Below are 25,622 nucleotides of genomic sequence, written 5' to 3' on the forward strand. Positions count from 1 at the left end.
GATTTTCTATATTACTTAAAAAAAATCTTTCTTTAAATACGAATTTTCCAATAAATACTTCAATAATCTTATGCATGCAGAATTTTTTTTTTTTTTTTTTTTTTTCCATCATTTAAAAATAAAAAAATTAAGCTTCATTACAGCATCACCCATAGAACATTTTTATGTCTGACAAATTATTGCACTTAAATGGATGGACTTTGTCTGGAGAGACCGGTCATGCATTTGGGCGTTGATGTAAAAGATCACTATATTATAAAAAACCTTTGAGAGACAGAATCCCCACACTCAAAGCTATTTGGAATTTATCAACATCTAGTAGTTAAAAAAAAAAAAATTGCTTACCAAGCTCCAATACAATAATGCACACACTGATGGGAATTACTATAATCTCGCAAACTAAACGGTCCAGTCAAAAGTCTTCAAAAATTTGGTGACTTGAGGGGGGGGGGGGAAGGCATGTTTAAAAATCTTTACATATAAGAAAAACGTCAGGTCAGTTCATTTACAGAGTTCGGTACATATTGTTTTTACAATTCAGGTCCAGAAATGTCCCAAAATAAAGAGGGGAAACACTGATGTTGGACAGCAATTGTAAAACTTGTTTTTTAAACAGTACATATGAACTAAACTTATTGATTATACTCGTGCACGTGGTTTCCTTGTTGCAGCTTCTTGGTCCTTCAGTTAAAGAAAAAAAACTGCCACTGGTCTGACACAACAAGCACACGATACTGGGGGGGAAATAAACACTCAATACTTGAAAACATTTGAAAATAAATACACAGTCCCCCAACAAAGTATTTTTAGATGGTTCGACAAGCAGAGGGCGCTAAACTGATTCCTTATCCTGGGAAGAGGCCTTGGATTATGATTTGAGCTCTGACATTGTTTCAATACATCAATTGATGCACTACGATCATGTAGATCTTGTATTCAAACTCAATATTCCATCATTTTTTAACATAATACGCATCTTGTTTCACAAGTTCTTCTAGAAGGGTTCAAAAGTATTTCAATTAGCGAGACAGGTTTCCTATTACTGATTTGGGACCCCATGAGACAATCCCAAAAATTGACTGCCAGAATGAGCAGATATAAACAATATTTTAAAATCAAATCAAATGATTTGCACAGCTCTCTGCATGGTGCTAAATGGCTTATTTTTTCCATTCATAATGTATGCATTGAAGATATCAGCGCCCTTCCGTTTATATTTATAATGCATAATTTCTTCCCAAGTTTATTTATTTTGGTATCCAAATATGTATTTCTTTGGTTTGCAGTGGATCAAAAAAAGCTGGAAAAAAAAATACTAGATCTTTGAATTCATTGACAGATGTTAAATCTAGGATGCCGAATTTGTGTGTACTATATGATCTCAAATATCTTAAGTTCTGAATCTAAATCCCTGTAGTATTAACTGTGAAATAAAGAATAGTGTAGACCAAATACTTTGTCAATTTCAACATCTTTTAGACAATTGTGTTAATTGTTCCTTTTTTAAACCTAAGGGTGTTCATATTTTCAGCCACGACTCATTTAAATTACTTCTGTCTTAAAAATGTTATATGTATATTGCTGTGCCTTTCACGTGAACTCTTGTACAACGTATGTATACTCCGTTTATCCTTCCCAAGGCTAAGTAGCGTTCCTGTCGTAAAAAGGACGTAAACTAGTCACTTTCTGTGTCGTAAAGAGGAGGAGCCGGTTGAGGGTGTTCGGGCCCCTGTTAAGGATGCCCCCCGGGCTCCTCCCTTTGGAGGTGTAGCAGGCACGCCCAAATGGGAAGAGACCCGAGTCACTGGAAAGATTTGATCTCCCAGCTGGCACGGGAACGCCTTGGAATTCCCAGGAAGCATCGGAGGAAGTTTCTCTGGGAAAGGACGCGCGGAACGCCCTTTTAAGATGCTGCCCCCGGATAAGCGGCATGAAGATGGATGGATGATATTATCAGGACCACCTGCTGTGTTAATGCCATTCTTCTTAGCCATTGTCTATGGCATCAAAGTTGTTCAGGGAAAACTCTCTCCCCGGGAATTTCCCACTTTTGGGATATAGATAAAGGAAAATGATGGGCCAACTTATCTATTTTCCACCTAAAATGATTATACTATTTACATTATAATGAATGTAAACATAATCTGTCAAAATAGCTTCTCAGCCAAAACCATTAAAGTCGGATGTAAAGAGTTTTAGTTCCCAAATATGTACTACATTTGGGACATGCTCAGATTAGCAAATGTTAGCAAAATACAGATGGTATTTAGTTTGGTGATAGTTCCAAGGTTACTCTACTTCCCAAGGTTTCAGGTTCTCGTATTCAGTGTGCAAAACAACAAAAAACAAAAAAACGCCCAAAAAAAACAAAAACCTAACTAATCCCATCAAAATTTGAACAAACACAGCAAACTATGGTAAAATAGGTTTAAAAATGTAACACTTAAAACACAATATGAAAGAATGTTAAGGGGAAGGGGAGGTATCCTGGTGAGAATAAACACACACACACACACACACACACACACACACACACGTGTGTGTGCGTAAAATCAAGAATATGTGTTCGAATTGCACCAAGTTAGATCTCAAGTTAATTCAAATAAATTCCACCAGAGGGCGCTAGAGAAATCTGAGCTCAGTTCTCCCAGTCGGTGCAGGGCAGGCCCTCGTCCTCAGACTCGTCCTCGGACTCGGACTCGGGCGACGCCTCCTTGATCCTCCTCAGGGCCTCGTGGATGCTGCGGGTCAGGGCGTCGGCGGAGGAGGGAGGGAAGCCCCTGTTGCCGTGGCGACGCGGCTGCTCGGGCCGGCTGCGCACCTTCCGGAGCCGGACCCCCTGGCGGATCTGGGCCAGGATGTTGTTGGCGTCGTCGTCGGGGTCGGGGGCCAGCACCCGCAGCTCCGCCTTCCTCAGGTGGAAGCTGCCGCGCTTCAGCGAGGCCAGGACCTCGTCCATGGGGGAGCTTGCTGTGGACGCACCGGCGGAGTGTTACGTACGAGTCATTCCATGAGACGGCTGCCATCTGGCTTTTCCACTTTTCAGAACAAATAATCAGCGTCTTTGACATTTGGTCCTTTAATATACATGTTAAACTCCCAAGAAAACATTTTCCCACCTCAGGCACAAAAGCCTTATTTATATAATCCACTACACACGCAGTACTTGTGATGACATTTTCTCATATAGTATGTTAATAATGAACTTATAGGTTTATTTTATTTTTTATTGTAAGTCTTTAGGTTTGTTTATTCTGTTCTTTATTGTTTATCATTAGGTTTATTGTATGTTGGCCCTTTTCTATTATTCAACATTAATTATTGGCTTATTTTCCCGGTTTGTTAGGTTTATCCTTCTTTTTTCTTGTTCAACAAAATCAACAATAAGTAATAAATAAAAAGCTAAAAATTAGCTTTATATTTATTGCTTATTGTTGATCGTTGGGTTATTGTATTTTAGAAAATGTATATTGTTCCTTTTTAGGTTCAACTTGCCAAGTCTAATTGAAATGCAAGTTAAGTCAACATTACAATAATTTTTCTAGACATTAAATCTAAATCAAAGTAAATCAAATAATACTATATGCAATAGTATTACTACACTATAATAGTATTTTTAGAGCTTACTGTGTTTTATCACCAGCTGTCATGACATTTCCCTCATATGTATGACTGTATGTATATGTATGTGACAAATAACCTCTTGAATCTTGAATCTAAGTGTTTATTTCCAGAATTCCAAGACTCTTTCAGTTTTTACAATTCCTGGGTGTATTGCATATTACCATTTTTTTTTTTTTTTTTAATTGTTATTACTTTATTATGAATGCCTATTTTCTTTGACATGAGCGCTGCTATTTCCCCCCGGGAACGAAGTATCCATCTATCGTTCTAGCTTTACATTTCATTACATTTCACTGCATATATGTATGTGACAAATAAAAATAAAAACCTTGAATCTTGAATCTTTCTAGCTATCGTACCACGAGGGGGCGCTCTTCCTCACCTCTCCTCCACTGTGTGCTGTCCAGAGACGCCGTCTTCCTCAGCTTCTTCCGGGCGGTCAGCAGCTGGCTGCTGTCAAAGAAGCGAGGGGAGAAGGGAGCCAGGGGCAGCGGGGGAGACTCCTGCTGGCCTGGGGGGAGGCGCGCCGGACTGCCCGGGCTACCCGCGTCCCCTTCCTCACCCCTCTGCTCCTCCGAGGGAGGCGGGGGAGGAGGGGGTGGCGGAGGAGGAGGAGGAGGAGGGGGTGGCGGAGGGGGAGGAGGAGGCGCGGCGGAAATGACGGGAGAGGAAGCGCAGTGGGGGAGAGACGAGAGGGGAGGGGTGGAGTCCAGCTCCTGGAGGGCGGGGGGACCCAGCGGGGGTAAGGACGCGCACCGGGGGGGAGGCGCGGGAGCGGCTACGTCGGTCTGAACGCCGCTGGGGGGCTCCTCCTTCGCTCCTGGCCTCCTCCGGGAGTGCGGGTGGGCCAGACGCAGCCGGCTGGACTTGAGCGCCACCTGGCCCGGGTAGCGCTGCAGGGGAGCACACATGGAGGTGGGTGGAGGAACACAAGGGCAATATGTCAACACCATCACCCCAGAAGCAGAGGTCCAGTTAGCCCGGCGATTAGGGGCTTTTGGACGATAAGTCAGAATAAAGTCAGACAAATTAAAAGCTTTCTGGACATTCTGGCCGACAAAAACACATGTTAAAATGTTAATTCCACACATCTCATAAACATTACGTTTTTTTGCACATGACTGAGAGAGCATGTTCGAGACAGAGCGAGCGAGAAAGAGAATGTATGATGCTCTGTGTGCATAATAATATGAATAATAATAGTAACAACACCGACAAATATAGCTGCAGGAAGCAATGCACAGGGTCCAGGTTAGACGACCCAAGGAATCCATGAGCCGTGTCTGTGGGCCTTACGGTTTCTGAGCTCCAGACCCTTTTAGCGGAGGATAATAAGATCAATAATAATAAAAATCGGAACAAAAATAATAGGGTTCCCACAATAACAATAATAATAATAATAATAATAATAATAATAATAATATTTGTTATAATTGTTTTTGTTAAAAGATTTTCTGTTCATGGTCCCCAAAAAAAGTCCAGGAAACAAAGCCCCAATTGATCCGAATGAGCAGCTTTTTTTGGCGTAGCTGTAAAATTGGGGATGTTCACAATCAATCGACTATTGATTAATTGCTGATAAAAATTTAATCTATTAAGGAAATTCCTTTAAATGTGCATCTCTATGTAAAATATATCAGATATACTGTATATATTATGTATTATAAATCGGATATATTAGGATGTATTATACGTATCTTTAAATTGTTTTGTTTTCAGATAGTTTTGAGGCCGAAATATAAAACGACGCTGTTACATGTGGACGCTATTTACACTACTCACAAAAAGTTATGGATATTTGGCTTTCGGGTGAAATTTATGGAAAATGTAAAAACTTCACGCTACAGTGATATTATATCATGAAAGTAGGGCATTTAAGTAGAAGCATGCAATGATAATTTCCTCATCTCAAACAATTTATTGAAACAAAAGCCAACAACAGTGGTGGGTTTACCACAACAAAAAATGTCAATGTCTCAATAACTTGTCATGTGCCTTTGAGCATCAATTACAGCTTGACAACGACGTCTCATGCTGTTCACAAGTCGACTTATTGTCTGCTGAGGCCTGGCCCCCCACTCTTCTCGAAGGGCGGCCCTCAGGTCACTGAGGTTCTGGGGTACAGAGTTACGAGTCTCTACACGGCGACTCAGCTGATCCCATAGGTTTTCTATGGGATTCTGGTCTGGAGAAAGTGCAGGCCACTCCATTTGAGGTGCCCCAGTCTCCAGCAGCCGTTCCCTAATGATGCGACCTCGATGAGCTAGAGCATTGTCGTCCATGAAGATGAAATGAGGCCTGTGTTGTTCATGCAGGGGCACAATGACTGGATTAATGATGTTATTCAGGTAGTATGGGCTTGTCACTGTACCATTCACAAAGTGTAGGGCAGTTCTGTATTGACTAGACACACCTGCCCACACTGTAACACCACCACCACCAAAGGCTCGTCTGGTGACAACAGTGGCTGATGCATAGCGCTCTCCTTGACGTCTCCAACATCGTTGGCGGCCATCATTTCTGCTCAACGTGAATCGACTTTCATCAGAGAACAGCACTGAGGCCACTGGTCCCTCGTCCAGCGTCAATGCTCCCTGGCCCATGCAAGATGATGATGCCTGTGCCTGGTGGTGTGGTCAGGTATCCTTGCAGGTCGTCTAGCACGCAGACCACACTGAGGTAAATGGTTTTGAATGGTCTGACGTGACACTTGGGTGCCTCTCATCTCCCTTAAATGTGCCTGGAGTTGAGTGGCATTCATCATCCGGTTCCGCAGGGCACTGTTCACAATGAAGCGCTCATCAGTGTGGGATGTGGCCAAAGGACGTCCACTTCTATACCTTTCTGTGACTCTTCCAGTCTCTCTGTATCTCTGTTGCAACCTGCTGATGACACTCTGTGACACTCTAAGCTCAGTGGCCACTTCCCTGAAAACATCCTGTTTGAAGCCTCGCAATGGTGAGGTACTGTTGATCAGTTGTTAGGTGTCGTCTTGGTCTCATGATGTCAAAATGTGAACAGCATGATGAAGAGAACTGTTTAAATACCAATTCTAATTGAACCAGGAAATGTATTGGTCGATTCATGGATCAAACACCTGTTGTGAATTTTTCCTTTCAGCTCCTTGTGAGAGAACAGCAAGTTGTGCAAAAAGTACTGAAACAATGAACAGTTGGACATGTGCATTCAAAAGTTTAGAGAAGGTAAAATTAAGTTCACCTGTAAAGGTTATAGTGTATTTTAGGTTCATCCTGAAATTTCACCCGAGAGCCGAATATCCCTAACTTTTTGTGAGTAGTGTATATCATTTGTATGACAAAATCCAGACTCCACATTGGCCGATAACAAAACTCTGAACTCTGTATATCGGGGGGTCTGCTCCATTTCGATATGTACAGAAGCCCATGTAGACCAGTGTCTTTGTACCTGTTTGAGGCTTCGCAGTCGGTCCAGAGTCCTCTGCCTCTCCTGACTCACTCTGGCGTTTCTCTTCACCTCCTCGTCTTCATCGTCTTCGGCATTCTACACGGGGATGGGAAGGGGGGGGGGGGGGGGCAGATGTGTTACCGTGGTGTTTGCTTGTGTATATTTGGATGGAGGAGTAAAAGACTTAGACCTGTGGTTTACCTGTCGCAGGGGAAGGAAGGAATCACTGTCACCCTGGCTCGCCTGGATCTTCTGGTGGTGATTAGCAACACAAATTTCCTTAAAAAAAAACAACAACCACAAAAACTGTCAAAAACAAGCATCTGACGAATGCTAAAATGATGAATGATTTTATATTTTGATTATATAGTTAACTTTGATTATTGAAACAAGAAATAATGCCTATTTTTAGGTTTCCTTTATTTTTTTTTTATCTTTTAGGTTTATATTTAATGGTTATTATTATTTTTATTGTATATTAACACATTTGCTATTTCTTATTTTTTATGTTTATTTATACAATTCTTAGGTTACCCAATTATCATTGGGTTTCTTGTATATTTGCCTTTTTTATTATTCATAGTTTAGTTTTAGGTTTCTCTTTCTGGTTTATCGTTAGCTATATTGTATATTGTAAGAAAAAAATACTCTGGGACTCCCTGCTCTCCTGTGCCCCCTGCTGGCTCCTCTGCAGGCCAGGTTGGGGCTCCACGGCCTGCTAGCATGCAGCTAACGCTTATGTAACCAAACCCGCGCAGTCAAACCAACGGGAGGGTGCTTTTTTTCGTTCCGGTCGTTCGTGGCATGAGCTCACGTTTCTGCCGCTGGGACGGGAACACACAGCAGAGTGGAGATCACACCGCAATCCCTCTCCATGCATAATGCGCAATATGCAATTTGCGCCCCTGTCTCCCCCTCCCTTTGCATTTGTCCACGGGATCGGAAGACTTGGCTTGACTTTGCGGTCTCCCTGAAGACGCCTTTTACTCCAGGAGTTTATTCCCAAAACAGCGTTTTATCCCCAACTTCAGGCTGTGTTTAGACACAAATCACTGAATTCACTTGACAGGGACATTAATTGTATTGATTTATATACTTTTTTAAAGCTTCTATTCGTTGTATCATTAGGTTATTGTTAGGGATGCACCGACTGTGAAATTTTGGGCCGATACCGATGTTTGAAATAAGCATTTGGTCAATGCTGATGTTTACAGATTTTCGTGAACGCAGCATCACTTCCAACACGAATTACAGTTTTCCGAGTCCCCGTGAACGCAGCCTCACTTCCTACTTGGAGTGCCATGTCAGTGTCTTCTAACGTAATACCAGAGAACAGGTCAACTAGTGAATCGGTTGTGGATGGCGGCATTCTCTCGGACGGATAAAAAAAATTTAAATAAGAAATGAGTCACCAATATACTTTGGCGGCTGTTAATATACCTGGGCGGCTGGCCCAAGTAAAGAATAAAGTTCAATTTTAGTTTACTGTACAGTATATTTCAACATTTTCCATCTTAAATATTAGGGTTACTGTAGTATTTAAAGTATTGCCATTGCCAATATTTTTCCATTCTATGGTTTATGGCATATTCACAATTTTGTTTTATTCTAGATTACTTTATATTATTATAACCTATTTTTGATGTGAGCTGCTGTGACACTGCAATTTCTATCTTGACTTCTCCAAGACGGTCACCACGCACCTTCTTGTTTTTGAGGTAGACTCTCTTGGCGGTGATGCGTCCCCGTCGTGCCTCCAGCTGCCGGGTCCTCTGGTGCAGGATGCTCACCTCCTCGTCTCTTAGGGGGTTTGGGGGCGTGGCGGGGTCCTCCATACTGTGCATGGCGTCAGGGCTCTCGTAAGTGTCGTAGTAGACCACATCGTCCTGTTGCTCTGCGGTCACAAAACACAATAGACTGAGAAAAATCGGAATACATTTGAGGACCTTGTCAGTGTAGTTTGAACTTTCGCAATGGATCCGTGACTCTGTTATTAACGAATGCACTGTCCAACGCGCTGCGTTGGCGCTCCCCCGTCCACTTGAATGATTTCTGACAAAGCCGATGGACCTACAGTAGTGTCAATCATAAGGAAAAATTTGAAACATTGAGACATAGGGCGTTTTTGCACCGAACGGTTCTGGGGACTCCGAGGGGAACCAGGAACTGGGGAGGTCCCCCAAGAACTAGATACCTTCAAGGGGTTGTTATTGCACTGCACTGGAACTCTGAAGTGGCGTCAGCCAATGGGGTTTCAGCGTGACTTCCCTGTTTCGTGTTGTATTTACTCTGTAACTTTCAGTTCTTTCACCTAATCAGTCCACTTAAATCGGTTTCTGAACAAATTTGGGGGGAGAAAGAAGCAATCCGGCTGCTGGATCTTCACTCATATAAGATCTACAAGGCCTCATTCAAAAGTTAATTCAGAAGCAAGGGCAGGCATCGGGAGAGCACACTGGGATTACGGGGCGTACTTTTATCCATTCAATTAATGTCGGAAAATTAAATAAATACATCTACAATAAAAATACTATTTAAATTTTTTTTTTTTTTATTGGTTATTTTTTATTACCACTGGGTGTACTGTACGTGGGCTGGTCCGCACCCAGAGCGTGCGACTCCACCGGGCCGACTCAGTCTGAGGGACCGTGCACTTATGTCACTGAAGGTTCCTCTTGTGCCGGTTAGAGCTTATAGAACTTATTGTGCGTAATCACCGGGTGTCATGACACTTCACTGCATATATGTATACATAAGACACATATACATAAGAGATTATCAGGACACATACATATGTGACAAATAATCTCTTGAACTTGTTTTAAAATGTTTCTAAACTGCTGCCCAACATTGCCCTATACTGGCAGATGCTGTCATTGCAACCTTTAATGTGTGTTGATGGCTCCCTTTTCCCAAACACAATACCTAAATCATTAAATTGTTTTCAAGCCATCGTTTATTTATTGAATTCTTGTATGATATGATGATTATGGTCCTATACGACAGTCAGTTTGTTCATATTTCATGTCTGTGTTTTAGTCTTGTGCCCCTTAAATTCCCACTGAATATGAAAACGGAACCATGGTGGCCCCCTTCCCACCTGTCATCTGCCTCCGCAGGCTCAGCAGCTGAGCAGTGAGCAGCAGCTCCTCGCAGCGCAGCACCTCCGCCTGGATGTCGTAGAGCTGCAGCTGCAGCTCGTAGTACAGCGCTTCTAGCTGGTCCAGACGCAGTATGGCGTCCTTTCCGTCCTGCAAGCTCTGCATCTGGGAGGCACAACCACATTCCACCGGAGGCAAGAATGAGGCCACGTGGCCTAAAAAAACAAAAAAAAAAAACAAAAAGAAAACAGACGGCGAAAACAACTTATTACCTCTTCTTTCAAGCCGTGCTTCCTCTGTTCCAGGCAGATTTCCTTGGCCCTCATCAGCTGTAGGGTCTCCTTGGAGACGGCAAATTGCAGCCGCTCCATGCGACGCGCCGCTGCCATCCAGGCCGACTTTCCAAACTTCCTCTGATCGGTGCGCATCCGCTCGTACAACGCTGGAACACAGAGCAATGTTTATTATACTCGTGTGCTGTGAAAGGTTTCTAAAATTACACTTAAAAATAATTAAAAACAAAAATTTGCTCTCGTATTGCAACATCAAAATTGAGAGGCTGCAATAATTCATCAGTTCCCAATAGAAAACCCGCTCCGCAGAAAACATTTCACTCTGAAAGTCTATTCATAATGATGAATGGTTCGACTGTTCTTTGAGATTCAGTTCTTGACGTGCGACTCAGTAAAAAAAGAATCTGGTTTTCATATTCTTCATTTGTTCGATCCAGTCGGTGTAACTCCCGGTGAGCAAGGTAGGACATTTAAAGATAGGTAGTTGTGGAATTCTCACAAGAATCATTTCATTCTGCCAAAATTACTTATTTTTGTAGAATCCAAAGGGTAAATCAGTCACATTCAATATGAATTACACCAAATACCTGGACCTTTTCCACCCTGGACTTTCATTTAGCCCTTAGTAATTCATTCAGTTTGTGAAGATTCACTGCTTTGGCGGAGTGAATCCCGATTCCAGAGTCATTTAAAAGATTTACTTGCTATGAACTCATCACTCATTCAACTCATAAACTAGTCTATCACTTACTATTAGTAAACCATAATAATAAGCACAGTTATAACTATCTGACATTTTTAGTGTTTCATAGGAAAGTAGTGCGCCATGAGAATATTACATTGGAAAGTGTGCTGTGGCAGAAACACTGTACTGTTTACATTTGGACTGAATGTAGTTTAGATATGCATAAGAGTTTGCTGATGTTATGTAAACACACACACACGCCTGAGTTTAAAAGGTACATAGTCCAATTCACAGTGAACCAGCATTAGTCGGCCAAAGCGTAAACAGTTCATAGATGAGATCGTTTGAGGATTTAAACGCCGCTGCGAATGGACGGAGAGCAGTTTGGCCCGTTGTAGATTGGGAGATTAGGCTCCGAGGAAGGGGAATAGGGGGTTTTGGAATGACCACGTCGCCATACAAAATGTGTCTTCTCGGCGCTTGATAAACAAACAAATTGAATCGGTGCCGCGATTTACCCTTCTGCGCGCGAGTGGTGGTGTCGAAGAACTTGACGGTGAGCTCCTGGATGGAGAGCACGGCGGCGTGGGCCTTCCTCTGCCACTCCTCGTCCTCCCTCCGCAGGCTCTCCACGCGCCGGAGTCCCAGCCGCTCCGTCTCCAAGCAAATCTGAGGGCGTTGAAAACATAGCTTTTTAAGGGGGGGGGCCAATGAAAGCCTACAAGGTCTATAATAAGATTTTAACGTAAAATTAAAGTCTGCACGTTATTTGTGGCGAGTTAACCGCCGTAACCAACGCCTGTGCCAGCTTACAGCCACATTAACACACAGCAAAGTAAATGACATGATGTACAATAAAGGATAATACGTGCGCATTATTATTTAAATTTTAGTGATGTTATTGTAGGCGGCTGGCCCGTGACGGGGGGAAAGCGGTGCCACGTGGAGTCCTGTTCTGGGTGTTGTCTGTGTGTGAACCCCCCACCAGACAGACAGAGCAGCTGGAACAAAATGTACTTTGAGGCAGGATCAGTCCACCCGTGCCTATATACACAGTACGTCCCCGCGTTCTAAGTCAAACCTAAAACACATGTCCGTGGGTTCCTCGTAAAAAGCAAAAGATAAAAAAATAAAAAAAAGGGGGGGGGGGCAAACGTAAATCTTTTGGGTTTTTAAGTGTGGTGTGTGTGGAAGTCTGCACGTGAGTGTGAAAGGGGGTGGGGGATGTGGGGAGGGAGGGATTGAAGGCAGAAGGCGAGAACGAGGGAGGAGAGGGTCATGTCAGGATGGAGAAGAGAAATAGAGAAATTCAACTGAGGAAAAAGAAATGCCTTTAATTAACAAAAAAAAAATAGGTTTCCCTTCCAAAAGGGAGATATTCAACCTTGACATGTGTATAATAATTATAACGATGACCTCGATGTCCCACATTAGAATACTGAGTAAAAGCTAAATTGAGAAAAGCTATGACGGAAAGACAGAACAGTCTTATCTCCTTCACCCCTTCTTTCACTTGTCACTTAATGGCGTCGCACCCTTTGGCGTTTATTGGCGTAGGTCCAAGAAGCTTCATCTATAAATAAATCGGCACCTCTTGAATAATACACCGCCGCTCCGGGAGACAATTGAGCGCTATTGGTCTTTGTCACAGACTCACTCATCTGTATATCGGATAACAGGGAGCAATGGGAAGAGAGCGAGAGCGATCTGAACTCTTTACTGTAGTATTTGTGGCGTTATATATTTGGAGATTAGCGTTCCCAAAATAGGTAATTTTCAAAATATGCACAGAGCTCACGGGAGTCATCACCGTGTTGGAGCAGATTGTGATTGTGTGATATATTACATATTATCTATCAGGCTCATGTTATATTACAATAGGATATATTCCTTATATTATAATGTCATCCTTAATGCTTCTTGCTTGATAATATAATTACAAAATCTTATCTCTAACATACAGTATAATCCCAGTAAAGACCTGCATGAGATAGTTCGGTCATTGTAGCATTGATTGACACTTGATGAATCCTGAAAGTTGGTGGGAACATGCTCCTACCACCCTAAAAGTCTGTTTTCCTCAGCAACAGAACAAATACAAGAATACACCATTTCTAAACGTATTTATATTGCATAATAGTGTCCATCGTGAAAAACAGTACCAGGGCTTATTTTAGGGCCAAATGGTCTCGCTAACACTATCATTAGGACAAAAGAAGTCACCCTGTTACACCTTCCAGGTCAACAGCTGTTGATGACAAAACACAGGCGTGTCAGACCTGACGTAAAGCTGAGTGACATCAGTTCCCGTGGCCGGGAGATGAGATGAATAGATCGACGACGCTATAGCGGCCTCCATTTCACAATTCTAAAATAACCCTTTGAGGCCTTTGTGAGTGACTATGGATGACCATATATTCTTATGACGAAATGCTTTGTGCATAAATGTAGAGAATCCCTTGAAATTATGCAATTATGCAGTACTCTATTATACACTCACTGAGCACTTTATTAGGAACACTATACTAATACTGGGCAGCCCCTCCCTTTGCTCTCAAAACAGCCTAAATTCTTCTTGGCAGGATTCCACGAGATGTTGGAAACATTCCTTTGAGATTCTGGTCCATGTCGACATGATTGCGTCACACAATTACTGCAGATTTATCAGCTGCACATTCATGCTGCAACAGTTTAGACCAAATTCGACCAGGCTTAGTTTTCCAGTCCTCAACTGTCCATTTCTGGTGATCCTGTGCGCATTGCAGCCTCAGCTTTCTGTTCTTGACTGACAGGAGTGGAAGCCGACGTGGTCTTCTGCTGATCTGCCTCAAGGCTCGACATGTTGTGCATTCTGAGATGTTTTTCTGCGCACCACGATTGTACAGAGTGGTTATCTGAGTTACCGTAGCCTTTTTGTCAGTTCGGACCAGTCAGGCCATTCTCCATTGACCTCTCTCATCAACAAGGTGTTTCTGTCCACAGAACCCCTGCTCACTGGATGTTTTTCGTTTTTCATAACCATTCAAACTCTAGAGACTGCTGTGCGTGAAAATCCCAGGAGATCAGCAGTTACAGAAATACTCAAACCAGCGAGTCTGGCACCAACAATCACCTGATGGTTGATGTGAACATAAACTGAAGCTGCTGACCTGTATCTGCATGAATAAGTAGGTGTACAGGGGTTCCTAATAAAGTGCTCAGTGAATGTAGGTCTCGACGCTATACAGTATAAGTAAAAACTTTCAAACCTATCAAAAATATCAGTTTAACTGCAATTCACATACAAATCAGCTAAATAATGCAAGCATGTCAACTCCCGTTCAAAGGTCAAACATGCCTTATAATAATAATAATAATCAATGTCTGAACTATTTTACTGATATTTGTAATCCATGAATTTATTTTATTAGAAATGGAAAAGCCATGGGGTCTCACTGTGTCATGTTATGGGTATTAAGGGTCTCATTTGGGCTGGGTAAAGACAATTCCCATACACAGAGCTCATTCTAGCAATACAACATTAAATTTAAGGACTTCTAAGTACTTTACGTCAAAACAAAAATAATCCATTTTCAATGTGAGCTTGCAAAATTAAATAATAGACAATGAGACTATATGATATGATATCTTATAGTGTAATTGTCAATTATTTCTATTAGCCCCCCCAGGGGGAATATCAAAGGTTTAAAATATATTTTTTTTTTTCAAGCACTTCAGCGCAAAAGGGGCAGTTTAAGGTATTCCAGTGCTTACATTTCAGAGGATAAAATTAAAGCACTTCAGGGACCTGGTAAGAACCCTGCATTCAGCAGTTAAAAGTGGATATTTCCCACCAAAAAACAAAAAAGGTAATTGTGTGATGTTTCAGCATGACAGCAGCTGATATGCAGGCAGGCAGCCTCAGTAGGAACAGCAGTTAGTCAGGGCCACACGTGTGACAGAAACCACATTTCTTATTCATGACGCCCTATGACCCGGAAACAGGACACCAATCATTAAATTCTGAGACTTGCAACAGGATCGTGCATCCGATACATTGCGCCCCTTTGTTGCAGAAGATCACTGATTCACTTTTTGTGTATGATGTATTATTTGTGTTAATGGGATCATTTGCATGTCTAACATTGGTATAAGTCTCCGCAATATATACAATCATGTTGTATTATTCTCAGCTTGAAACATACATAGTAATGTATATCCTATATAGCTATACCAATAATAATAATTGTACCAATAATTTATCCTGTGCATAGAATCAAATTTTGTATATTCTGTATATACATTTTTTCCATATTTCTGTTCTGTATTATGTGGCAATTTGTGTATTTGTATTATTACATATATAAAATTGTTATTATATTTTGTCTTATTGTTTATTTAGGCTTTTTTATACCAACTGTCTAGAGAGAAACACACCAATCCCTCACCACAACAAATCCATTGTATATGAAAAAGTATTGACGGACTAAACTTCTGATTTTGAAATACTATACCCAAGAGGTTTCAAATGTTAGATCAAAGTATAAGCGCACTTAGGTTTAGGTTGCTTTGGACAAAAGCGTCTGCTAAACGACTAATGTAATAAATACAACTTTTCACGTGCCACCATCATATATCCATCCTTTTATAGAGGATAAAGAAACGACTTCACAATAACAACCTATTCCTACGGAATACAATGCTGTGAGTTTGACACACAACAAATGGCCCCAGATGGAACCCTTTATAGCACCTGGAGATGCGGTGATAATAGGGTGTCACTTTAACAAGCAACCGATACCTGGCAGATTGTGAAGCACATTTTACCCTCCCCAAACTCACAGTATATACAAAACAAATGCAAACCGTATGCAAATACAGCATTTTCGCAATCTTGTTCCTGGGTCACCTCCATTCCTTTATTTGAAGTGCATACTCTCCGCTCACCTAAATACTGCTTTGTCCACTTAGTCAGAATTTTGGAAAGAAATCAGCCGCCACCGTCTACATCCTGATACTATTTGCATACAGCTTTGTGTTCAGGACATTCGATCGCCTGAAGGGAACAGGTGGTTGAGCAGAAAACCAGATTCATACAGTTTTCACACCAAAATGAGCGCAAAAAATAGCCGATTGATTGTGGAGAAATGCCCTTTTTTCCCCTGTTGTGTCATGTTCGATGTCACAAACGCGTCAAAAAGGGCCGTGGCCTGGTTCTAGTGTGATTGGGAACAAAACAGTAGGGGAGACAGCAACTTAAACAAACAACAACAACAGACTTTAAATAAATAAACAGTGAACAGTGAACAGCGAGCCAGCGGTGGGCGGAGCTTCATGGCTCTGCGTCTTAGCCACAAAGAGTGTCTTTTCCCGGTGTATGACTTTAACTGGCAGCGTCGCCTTTCATTGTGGAACAAAGGACTGAATTATTGAAATTTTGTTAAACTGCGCCATTGAAATGTCTTGGAAAATCTTACATTTTGAACAGGCTTGTACTAGTTTTAGTTAATTCCGCAGAATAATTAATTAAGGTTTGTCTTTGATACAGTTCGTGCTGTAATCTAAAGTAACGGATTTGAAGAGTCCCTAAAAAAAAATCGAAATTCTCACATGAATAATCATGAGTGGATTTACAACTCCGAGTCTGAAGCATGAGGTAAACTTAAAAAGATATGAGACCAAAGGACGTAATGACCACCAGAAAAAACGTCCCAGAACACCGTCAGAAAACTCAGTAAGAACATAATAAGAACTCGGCAGTGAGAGAAGCACAAAGGCGACAGTGAGAGGAGGTGGCAGTGACTTTGCTTTACATAAAGATGAAAAAAGCAAAAATAAAATATAGAAATCAAACTCAAACAATTTCATTTATTGACAGTACCCGTATTTCCTCAAATAGTGACCAGGGCTTTTATTTATCTCCACTGCAGAGGCTACCAAGCTTTTATTGGAAGCAGGCGTTTATATCTAAAACCAAACCAGAGCTCTCTTTGAATTTTAAAATCAAACTTCCGTCTGGGTGCCATGCTCCTCAAAATAAACATGCATTATTTTTTTTTGTTCTGAGACACGGGACGCACAGCTCTCTTTCCATTACACAATCCAACGTCCTGATCCACGGCGGAACGTCCCTTGGGTTTAAATTGTTACTTTCATACAAGTAAAAACTAATGAAAACAAATAGATATAAAATAAAAACACAGGAAAACCGACACAGGGACCGGCACGGGAGGCAAGGTGCGCTCGGTGCAGCACTGGTGGAGAAAGGAAACAAGAAAAGCGCGCGCTTCCCGTTTTTTATTGGAGTACCGATTTATATTTGAGGAATTACAGTATCTATAAAATATGCTCCGGATGTTGCAGCTCCGGGAAACACACGCTTGTTGATCTGGAAAAAGGAGGAGGTTGAGTGACCCGCAAAGAGAGTTTGATGTCCGCCCCCTGCCATGATGCAACGGCATTCGGACCAATCGCGACATGGGAGGTCGCAGAGCAAGAAAAAGACAAACGACATAGTACGCCCATGGGGCATGTGCCAAGAACACTGAGTCAATTTGTTCTTATCTTGCCCTGAAAATGTCTTTTTGGTCCAAAACTTCTATTTCTTTTTAAGTGTACCTCCACCTTGAGTTGTGAAGATCAATTTACAGGCCTATAAAGATAATGACCCCATTTGGATACTTATAGTTTCTATGCAACAAAAGTGGTTTATGACCAAAAAAAAAAAAAAAAAAAACCCACAGTAAGAGTACAATGAAAAAAGGCCTCAAACAGTAACATCAAGGCCATCGTCAAGAAGCAATAGTGTCAGCTTGAATATTTGCAATAGATGAAGTCATCATTGGCTAATTATCGGGAAAACCAATGGCATTTTTCACATAATCATCAAACTTGGGAATTACCTTTGTCTCTCTACTGGCACTTTGTTCATGGATAAGTTCAATATTTAGGGGAAAATGATGTTGCTAAAAAAAAAAGTCTTAGAACCCTGATGCGACTAACAATGTGAAGGAAGCGCTGGATAAAAAAGAAAAAGCTAGGCACCATTTATCTAGTGCAATAATATCCCCTTCTCCTTTGTTAAAATTAAAGCTTAAATGATGTCCTCAATATCATTCAACAGAGAACCAACTCTCAACTGCATATATGCACTTGAGTTACAATACAATTAACTGTAACAACATTACATTTAGAGGATTTCTGCCTGGATCACAGACGACTTTAAATCCAGGCAGCAGGTTGTTTAATCCTGCAGCACTATCTATTAGGTGATGCAATTCACTTTTCCCCATTCCCCACCCACCTCTCAGCTCTTGGTCCAGATCCCTGAAAATTAGTCTTACTGAAAGCTTTAGCAGATTGTTTGGAGATAATCACATGGAGATCAATGTCAGTAAGAAAATTATTGGTTGTCTAAAAAAGGAATCTGCAGTCTCTCTGACAGCATAGATCTACCGATGAGAAGTGTTATTTTCTATGCAGTTTATCACTAAAGCCCAGATACTCACCACATATAATTTAGATAAGCTATTCCCGCTATCAAGCTACCAACTATCAATTTCTTGAAGGCAATCAATTTACAAAATCTTCAGCTTATATGATGATCCTTGACATTTATGACATAACTTGCATAAAAATAAATACACAGAGTGAGAAAGTGAAACACAATGTGCTTCTGATAAGAAAAGAGCGATACCTTATCAAAACATTTGTATCAACTATAAAACTATTAAACCGCTGAAAGAAGTTTGGACGCACAATAGTCATTTGTATAGGTGGATTGCAGCGCTGGGTCGCCATAGTTCAGGAGAAACATCAGAACAATGGGCGCACAGTGTTTGGTAGAACAGCTTGATATGGAAGACCAAAGAACTGAGTTGAATTGTGCGTAAACATCTCAGCTGCTGTGGGTCGCCCACTCCGGCCGACCTTGAAGGCCACGCGGGACGGTCGAGGATCTCCCCCCCCCCCGCGAAGAACCTCCATCTTCAACAAGCCTCTAATTAGGCAGAAAAGGCCAAAAAGGTAGCGGTACAAGAAAACCAGAGCCAAGTGTGCTGAGCGTGCAGGGTGGTTTAGTAGCTTGTGTAATTATACTTATGCCGCTTGTTAAGCTGCTCTGGGTGGGGGTGTGTGGTGGGGGTGGGGTTGGGGTTGGGGAAAGCCTCTCTTGCTGATCCTCTTCTCTGTCTGTCCAGCTTTAGCCCAATTGGCATGCAGTGCAGTACAGACCGGCTACTATGCTCTTGACCCTCTTGGGTTAGAGGCCCTTACATCTAGTACATCCATGGTTGGTGTAGTGAGGTCAACTGGCATTCAAGCTCTTTAACACAGTCAGACCACATAAGAACCACCTTATGAAGGACAGCCATTCAAGATCTAGTGTCTTCCAGGACCAACCAGTTAGCCTTCCAGAGGTCTGGAATCTACTTAATTCAAGCCCTAAAGCAGATGGCTGTGTGTGTGTGTGTGTGTGTGTGTGTTTTACCTTGATCTGCTGCCGGCGCAGCATGGCCAGCTCCCTCATGTCCCTGAAAGGCTGCAGCAGGTAGTGGTAGAGCTGAGTGGTGGCCTCCAGGAGGTCCCCGTAGGCCTCGTCCTCCTCAGTGTAGACCTGCAGCAGCTCCACCATGCTTTCCAGGCCGCGGTGCTTGTCCAGAAGCTGAGGAGACACACAGAAACAGTGATATTGATTAATATTAAAAGTCTAATATTTGAAACATGGTGCAAAGTTAACTAAAACTAAATTACTTTTGTTAGACTAGCCTTCTACATTAAGTGTTTTTTAGACAACCTTGCTGAATAATGTCCAAGGCCATATTTTGGTGTGTGTGTGTGTGTGTGTGTGCATAGTGACCCTACTCCTGACTAATTCATAATTGCAAAGAGGGTTAAACAAAGAACTCTTTCAAAGCCGAGTGAAAAACTGCAAAGCTAATTACCCAAAGCCAGAATAAAGCGCAACAGAGTGCGTACTTGGTGTCGTCATATATGACGTTAAACGTATTCATTTCATCCGGTACAATGGGAATAAAAACATATCCCACTGCTGCTGATGCAAAACATATGTCCGGCAAAGACCAGTGCATTGTTTCTCAGAACTCTGTCAAAGCGCCATTTAGCAAAGTAATTGTCTTCTCCTTCATCTCTCCATACGATCACATCATAATACATTATCACCCGATCTTAGTGCGAGGCTGCGAAGAAAAGACTCCTTGAATTTGCGATGCTGTGCAAAGAGAACTAATAAATATGAATAGACTCTTTTATTAACCCCCGGCTACTTTTTCCGTAGCACTTGGCTTTTTGGAATGGGGGAGGGGGGGGCACACACTGGTTGATTCAGCTCTAACACTGATCTTACTGTTTACCTTCGCCCTGTGTCGCCGTGGTAACCACTGGCCAACCTTGCACGGCGGACTCCGTCCCTCTGCAGCTGCTGCCGCGAAGCCTTCAGCCGAGTCTCACAAGTGCCGTGCCTGGAAATTTGACGCTATACTATTTATGAGATAAATAAACTAATAATATTTGGGGTAATTACTGATAAACATGTATCTACTCCTTCTGACTCAAGTTGGAATCTGTATCAAGGCGTTTTCCCTTAATTCATTTTGCAACGCCTCACACAAAAATGACATGCCGAGGCAGGGAAGTATAGGTAGATAAAGTAAAAAAACATGGAATAGAAAATAAACTAATCTTTAATCAGGGTTTTTGAAAACATAGCTCCTTAAAAAGAACATCATAACAACCACGAGCTTAATAAATAGCAGAAAAGTCTCATCAAGCTGACTCAGGGTATCCATGCTGTGTACACAAAACTTCCCACACGTCAGCAAAACTATCAATTGCAATGCCCGACAGAATATTTGGGGAAAAAACAAATCTTTCAGAGGCACTTTACCGTAATAAGGTAATAATTCAATTACTTTCCAATGGCAGCAAACTGCAATATGACAACTATACAGACACTAACAATGGCTTCCATTTCCTCCCATTACTGTTATTAATAAAAGGTATTGGCTCTTAATTGAGACCAAATACAAAACATTGGGGATGTGCACTGATACTGGTATCAGGGCTGACACTGTACTGCTTGTGTATTCGTACCGACACTAAGCCAAGGTGATGTTTTTGCCGCTCAAAGATCACATTCTATTTTTGGAATACGGTGAGTTTTGTGTTGACAAATCTGCTTTTGCTCCAACAAAGAGATTAAATTAATTGCTGAAAATAACAAGCACCCAGGGCTTTCTAAATCACTGTTCTCACTATAACTATCAAATTGCTACTTGGTATCAGAAAGAGCCCAACGATGCAACACTCGTACTCAGTCATAAAACAACAGATATAATCAGATTGCAAATTTGTAGAGTAGTCACATATGCAATGGGATTCAACCTGAAATGTCAAAAAAAGTTGCCATATTGAGTTTGTGAAAAAACGAAATGCCACATATAACCGATTTGCTTAAAGTAACAGGCTAACTGATTTTGTCGCTCAACTAAAGTTCCAATATTCCTCGATCGTTTATAGAAACTTGAAATCAAGCGACAAATATGATAATAAATAGTAAAATAGTAAATAAATAGTAAAAATACCACAGAACCTAAATGAAAACGAGACCGTACTTGGAGACCAATGCATAGAGTGCAAACCAAATGCCGTACCCACTAATGGTTTCTTTCATGGTCTCACAAAAAACAATTGTGATTAAATTAAACAACAACTCTTGGCTGCAAGCTCCAGCTGCTCCGTGGGCACCACACCAACACACACCCAAACACAATTCCTAAAAACCAGAAGCTGGTGGAACATCAACAATGTCATAACTGGATTTATGCGCCGCTGTAAGTCAACGCATGAGCAATGTTTTAATTGTCAGAGACTCATAGTACCTCCCAGCTTCCGTACTGGTCCAAACTGGCTGGATATCATTCCATTTACGGACGTTCCAATACCTTAATAGGGCATCATAGGTATCAGAGGATATCGCCAATACAAAAACACAGACACATAGAGTCATATGTATGGCACATATTAAAAGAAAATGAACTTAATTTTTGACACAGACACAATTTGGATGCCATTAATGGTGAAAAATGTATATGCCAATTTCTAATAAGCTAGTAAAAATGTATATTTATAATTTATATCCTATATACCTAGAACAATAATTTATCCAGTGTATTGTATCGCATTTTGTATATTTTTTATATGTCTATTTCTGTTTGTGAAATGTCTGTTTGTATTTTTGGGCAATTCGTACAGTATATATTTTACAATTGTTCTTTTTAAATTGTATTGTCACTTTTTATTCTATTTTATTTATTATTATTATCATCTTTATGTGTTATGACTGAAAAGCGCCAAACAACATCAGAACAACTTCCTAGCATATGTAAATGTACCTGGTGGAAAAAACAAGATTCAGATTTTCATATTCTATTGACCCCAAGACTTAACTTCTAAATCCATACTGGTCAGTGAAAGTGATGGATCTGTATTGGCTGATACCCAAAATTTTAAGATTCAGGATCTGTATCGTTAGGATAAAAGTTGCTGGGTTCCACAGGTAATTCCAATCTATACTCTTATTTCACCAAATGAAAGTCTGTAACAGCTAGAGGTTATAAATCAGTTCAGGAAGAAAAAAAAAAAAAATCCATCCACTGATTTATCTCTGGGTCAGTGCTATTTGAATGGTCGTTCAGGTATTTGTAACCCTTGGACAGGCATAAAATACTCCCGCATGAATCACATATACATATAATAAACATTGGTGTGAAAAACAAATCATAGTTTCTTGAGAGGATTTTGAGACCAGTACAGAAAGGTTTATGGCCAAGGGGAAGTCCTGATGTATGTATTGTAACCAAACCCTGACACTAGGCATTTACGGGAGCAGATTTCCCCGGACTGTTGTCAAATAAGACTTTCAGAACAAGCTGCCATAGTTATTGACTTCATCCTTATGAAGGGTCGTTTCATCATGCCTTATCAAGACTCATGGGATACTGTGTCGCAGATTGTCACTTACTCCTAAATCATAATGACCCCCCTTTCTTGTCCACAAACTGTTTTGACTTGCTTTGATCGTAGAAACTAAATTCTGTAAAAGAGGATTATTAGGGCTTGACACCATTACATTTCACTGCATATATGTATGACAGTATGTGCGGTATATGTATGTGACGAATAAACCTCTTGAATCACAGGTGTCACATCTGTAACCTTGATGTCAATCAACGTAATACAACAAACTGTCACTTTCTCATTGATGTCAGACAGAAACACCACCGGCGGGTACAATCGTAATAAAATTTCTGGTTTCCGTCTGGTGTTAAGCACATTGTATATCGTTAGAACTTTAAGAATAAAACTGGCAAAATGGACCATCCTCCATACAGTTTTGTTTCTCTGATTTAACCCCACCTCCAATTGTTCTGCACTTCAACTGACTCCCTTCAGCTACTCAGCCAGCTGGAATGTCACAGCTAGCCAGATCAAATTACAGGCCTCTGAAAGTGCAGCAACAGATGGCCGCTCTCAGGCTTTCGGGAAACAAAGAGAAAGGTGGAGAAAGAAGAGACCACGAGGCAGACTGCCCAACACAACATGCACTTCGGACCTATCGCCTACCTACACCCCCCCGCCCCCCAACATGTGCTTTTTAGAACCTGAGACAGGGATGAGCCCAAACACTACATCTGCTGAGCCACCCAACACAAAAGACTATGAAGGAAAAAAAAGAGGAAGATGAGGATGAAATGTTTCGTTTCCCCCCCCATTCATGACAGATCTGACAATTTCCTTTCATCTGTTCGACAATATTTGAAAACTTTGTTCTTCACCTCTTGGAGTCGATCTGAAAACGATTTATCCACTTGTTGGGAGTAGATCAGACAACTATGTTTTCACCTGTAGGGGTAGACCTCAAAACTACGTATTCCACCTGTTGGAGTAGATCTGAAAATGTTGTCGGCTATTGGGAGGACTTCTGGAGAACAATGGCTTTTCTTTTTTTAATCCGTAAACTATGTCTTTCACTTATTGAAGTAGGTCTATGAAACCCGTTTGTTTCGCCCTTTTAAAACAGATCTGAAAACCATGTTGTTGAGTGGGGTTGGCATGTTTTTCACCTCTTGGAGAAGATCTGAAAACCATATTCCACCGTTTAGATTACTGTTGATCTGACAACTATGTTGTTTTATTTACTTGTGTTGAGTAGCTCGGAAAACAGTTTCCCCATCTTGGTGTAGATCTGTAAACCATGCGGTTACCTATTGGAGTAAATCTGACAGCTCTGTTTTGACTTGTCGGGGGGGATCTGAAGGCTGTTCGTCCACCTGTTGGGAGTAGATCTGAAAACTATTCAATCCAACTCTCGGATCAGACCTGAAAAGTGTGTTGCGTTCACCTCTTGGAGCCGCCTCTTGGCCCTCTCCAGCGCGTCCTCGAAGCCCTTCTGCCTCAGCTCGCCCAGGTTCTCGTAGTACTCCTCGGTGTCCTCGCTCTCGGTGAACATCACCTGCGAGAGGATCTTCCAGCCGCAAGTGTCGAGAGCGTGGCCCAGGTACACCTGCACCCGGTGGCACAGGGCGTCCGTGTCGCGCTGCGACAGGCGGTGCGGCCCCGCGGCGCCGAACAGCACCGTCCACACGCCGGCCGGCTCCTCGGGCAGCGGGGGCAAGCACGGCTCCAGGTCCGAGTTGACGGCGCACAGCTGGAGGTGGGCCGCCCGCACGTCCTGGAAGGAGAACAGCCCGGCCCAGCTGTACTCCTCGCGGCCGGTCCCGGGTTCGCTGCCACCCGCGTCCCGGAGCTCCGACGGCTCCGCGACCTCCACGTCCACGGCCTTCGGCGCCGCCACGTCCCGCGACCCGAGAGTTAGACCCACGCTCGCCCGTTTCTCCGCCGCCACGGGCGAACCGCTGAGAGGCGACGCGGAGTAGTAGTCGAGCAGCGAATCCCTGAAAGTTGTCTCTCTCTGTATCGTCCTGTCGTGGCAGGTAATGGCGAACTTCCCCTCGACGTCGTTCCACGCCACGATGAACACGAATTTATGCCTCTCTTTCTCGTCGAAAACGTTCGGCCGAACCGACACCCACCCGGACTCCAGAGCATCCTCCATGGTGAATGACATGTCATCCGGCCAGTAGAAAGCACGTCGGTCTCACGTTAGCTTAGCCGGGAAACAACAACAAGAAGAAGAACAACAACAACAAAGCCGACGCTGGCTGTAAACGGCTCCCGTTTAGAGGCTGTCGCGGGCGGCTAGCTCCAGCAGGCTAGGCGGCTAACGCGGGGAGACAAAGCGCGTCCGTCCGGCTTCCTTCGCACGTCGCCGGCTCGCGCGTGAACCGTTCGGAAAACGCGAGCTGACCTCCCACGCGTTCCCACGCGAGACCCCGGATTCGGCGTGAAAGTCGCGAGAGGTGGAATCCATCCGCCCCCCCCCTCGTCCTCCTCCTCCTCCTCCTCCTCGTCCTCCTCCTCCTCCTCCTCCCCGAG

The 25,622-nt window shown here is 42.4% G+C and overlaps 1 protein-coding gene across 1 annotated transcript; it reads right to left on the reverse strand.

Moving 5' to 3' along the window:
• Nucleotides 1-43: 43 nt before the first annotated feature.
• jmy (junction mediating and regulatory protein, p53 cofactor) lies at nt 44-25,517 on the reverse strand. Its single transcript, XM_080018368.1, has 10 exons — nt 24,529-25,517; nt 19,597-19,770; nt 11,648-11,798; nt 10,424-10,593; nt 10,151-10,316; nt 8,754-8,944; nt 7,252-7,329; nt 7,051-7,146; nt 4,007-4,517; nt 44-2,970 (listed from the first exon to the last, which is right to left on the reverse strand). Exons 1-10 carry the CDS (start codon nt 25,252-25,254, stop codon nt 2,639-2,641), a joined length of 2,595 nt encoding a protein of 864 aa, XP_079874494.1. The 5' UTR covers nt 25,255-25,517; the 3' UTR covers nt 44-2,638.
• Nucleotides 25,518-25,622: the final 105 nt, after the last annotated feature.

This window comes from Zeus faber (assembly GCF_960531495.2).
Source record: "Zeus faber genome assembly, chromosome: 17".
NCBI lineage: Eukaryota > Metazoa > Chordata > Actinopteri > Zeiformes > Zeidae > Zeus > Zeus faber.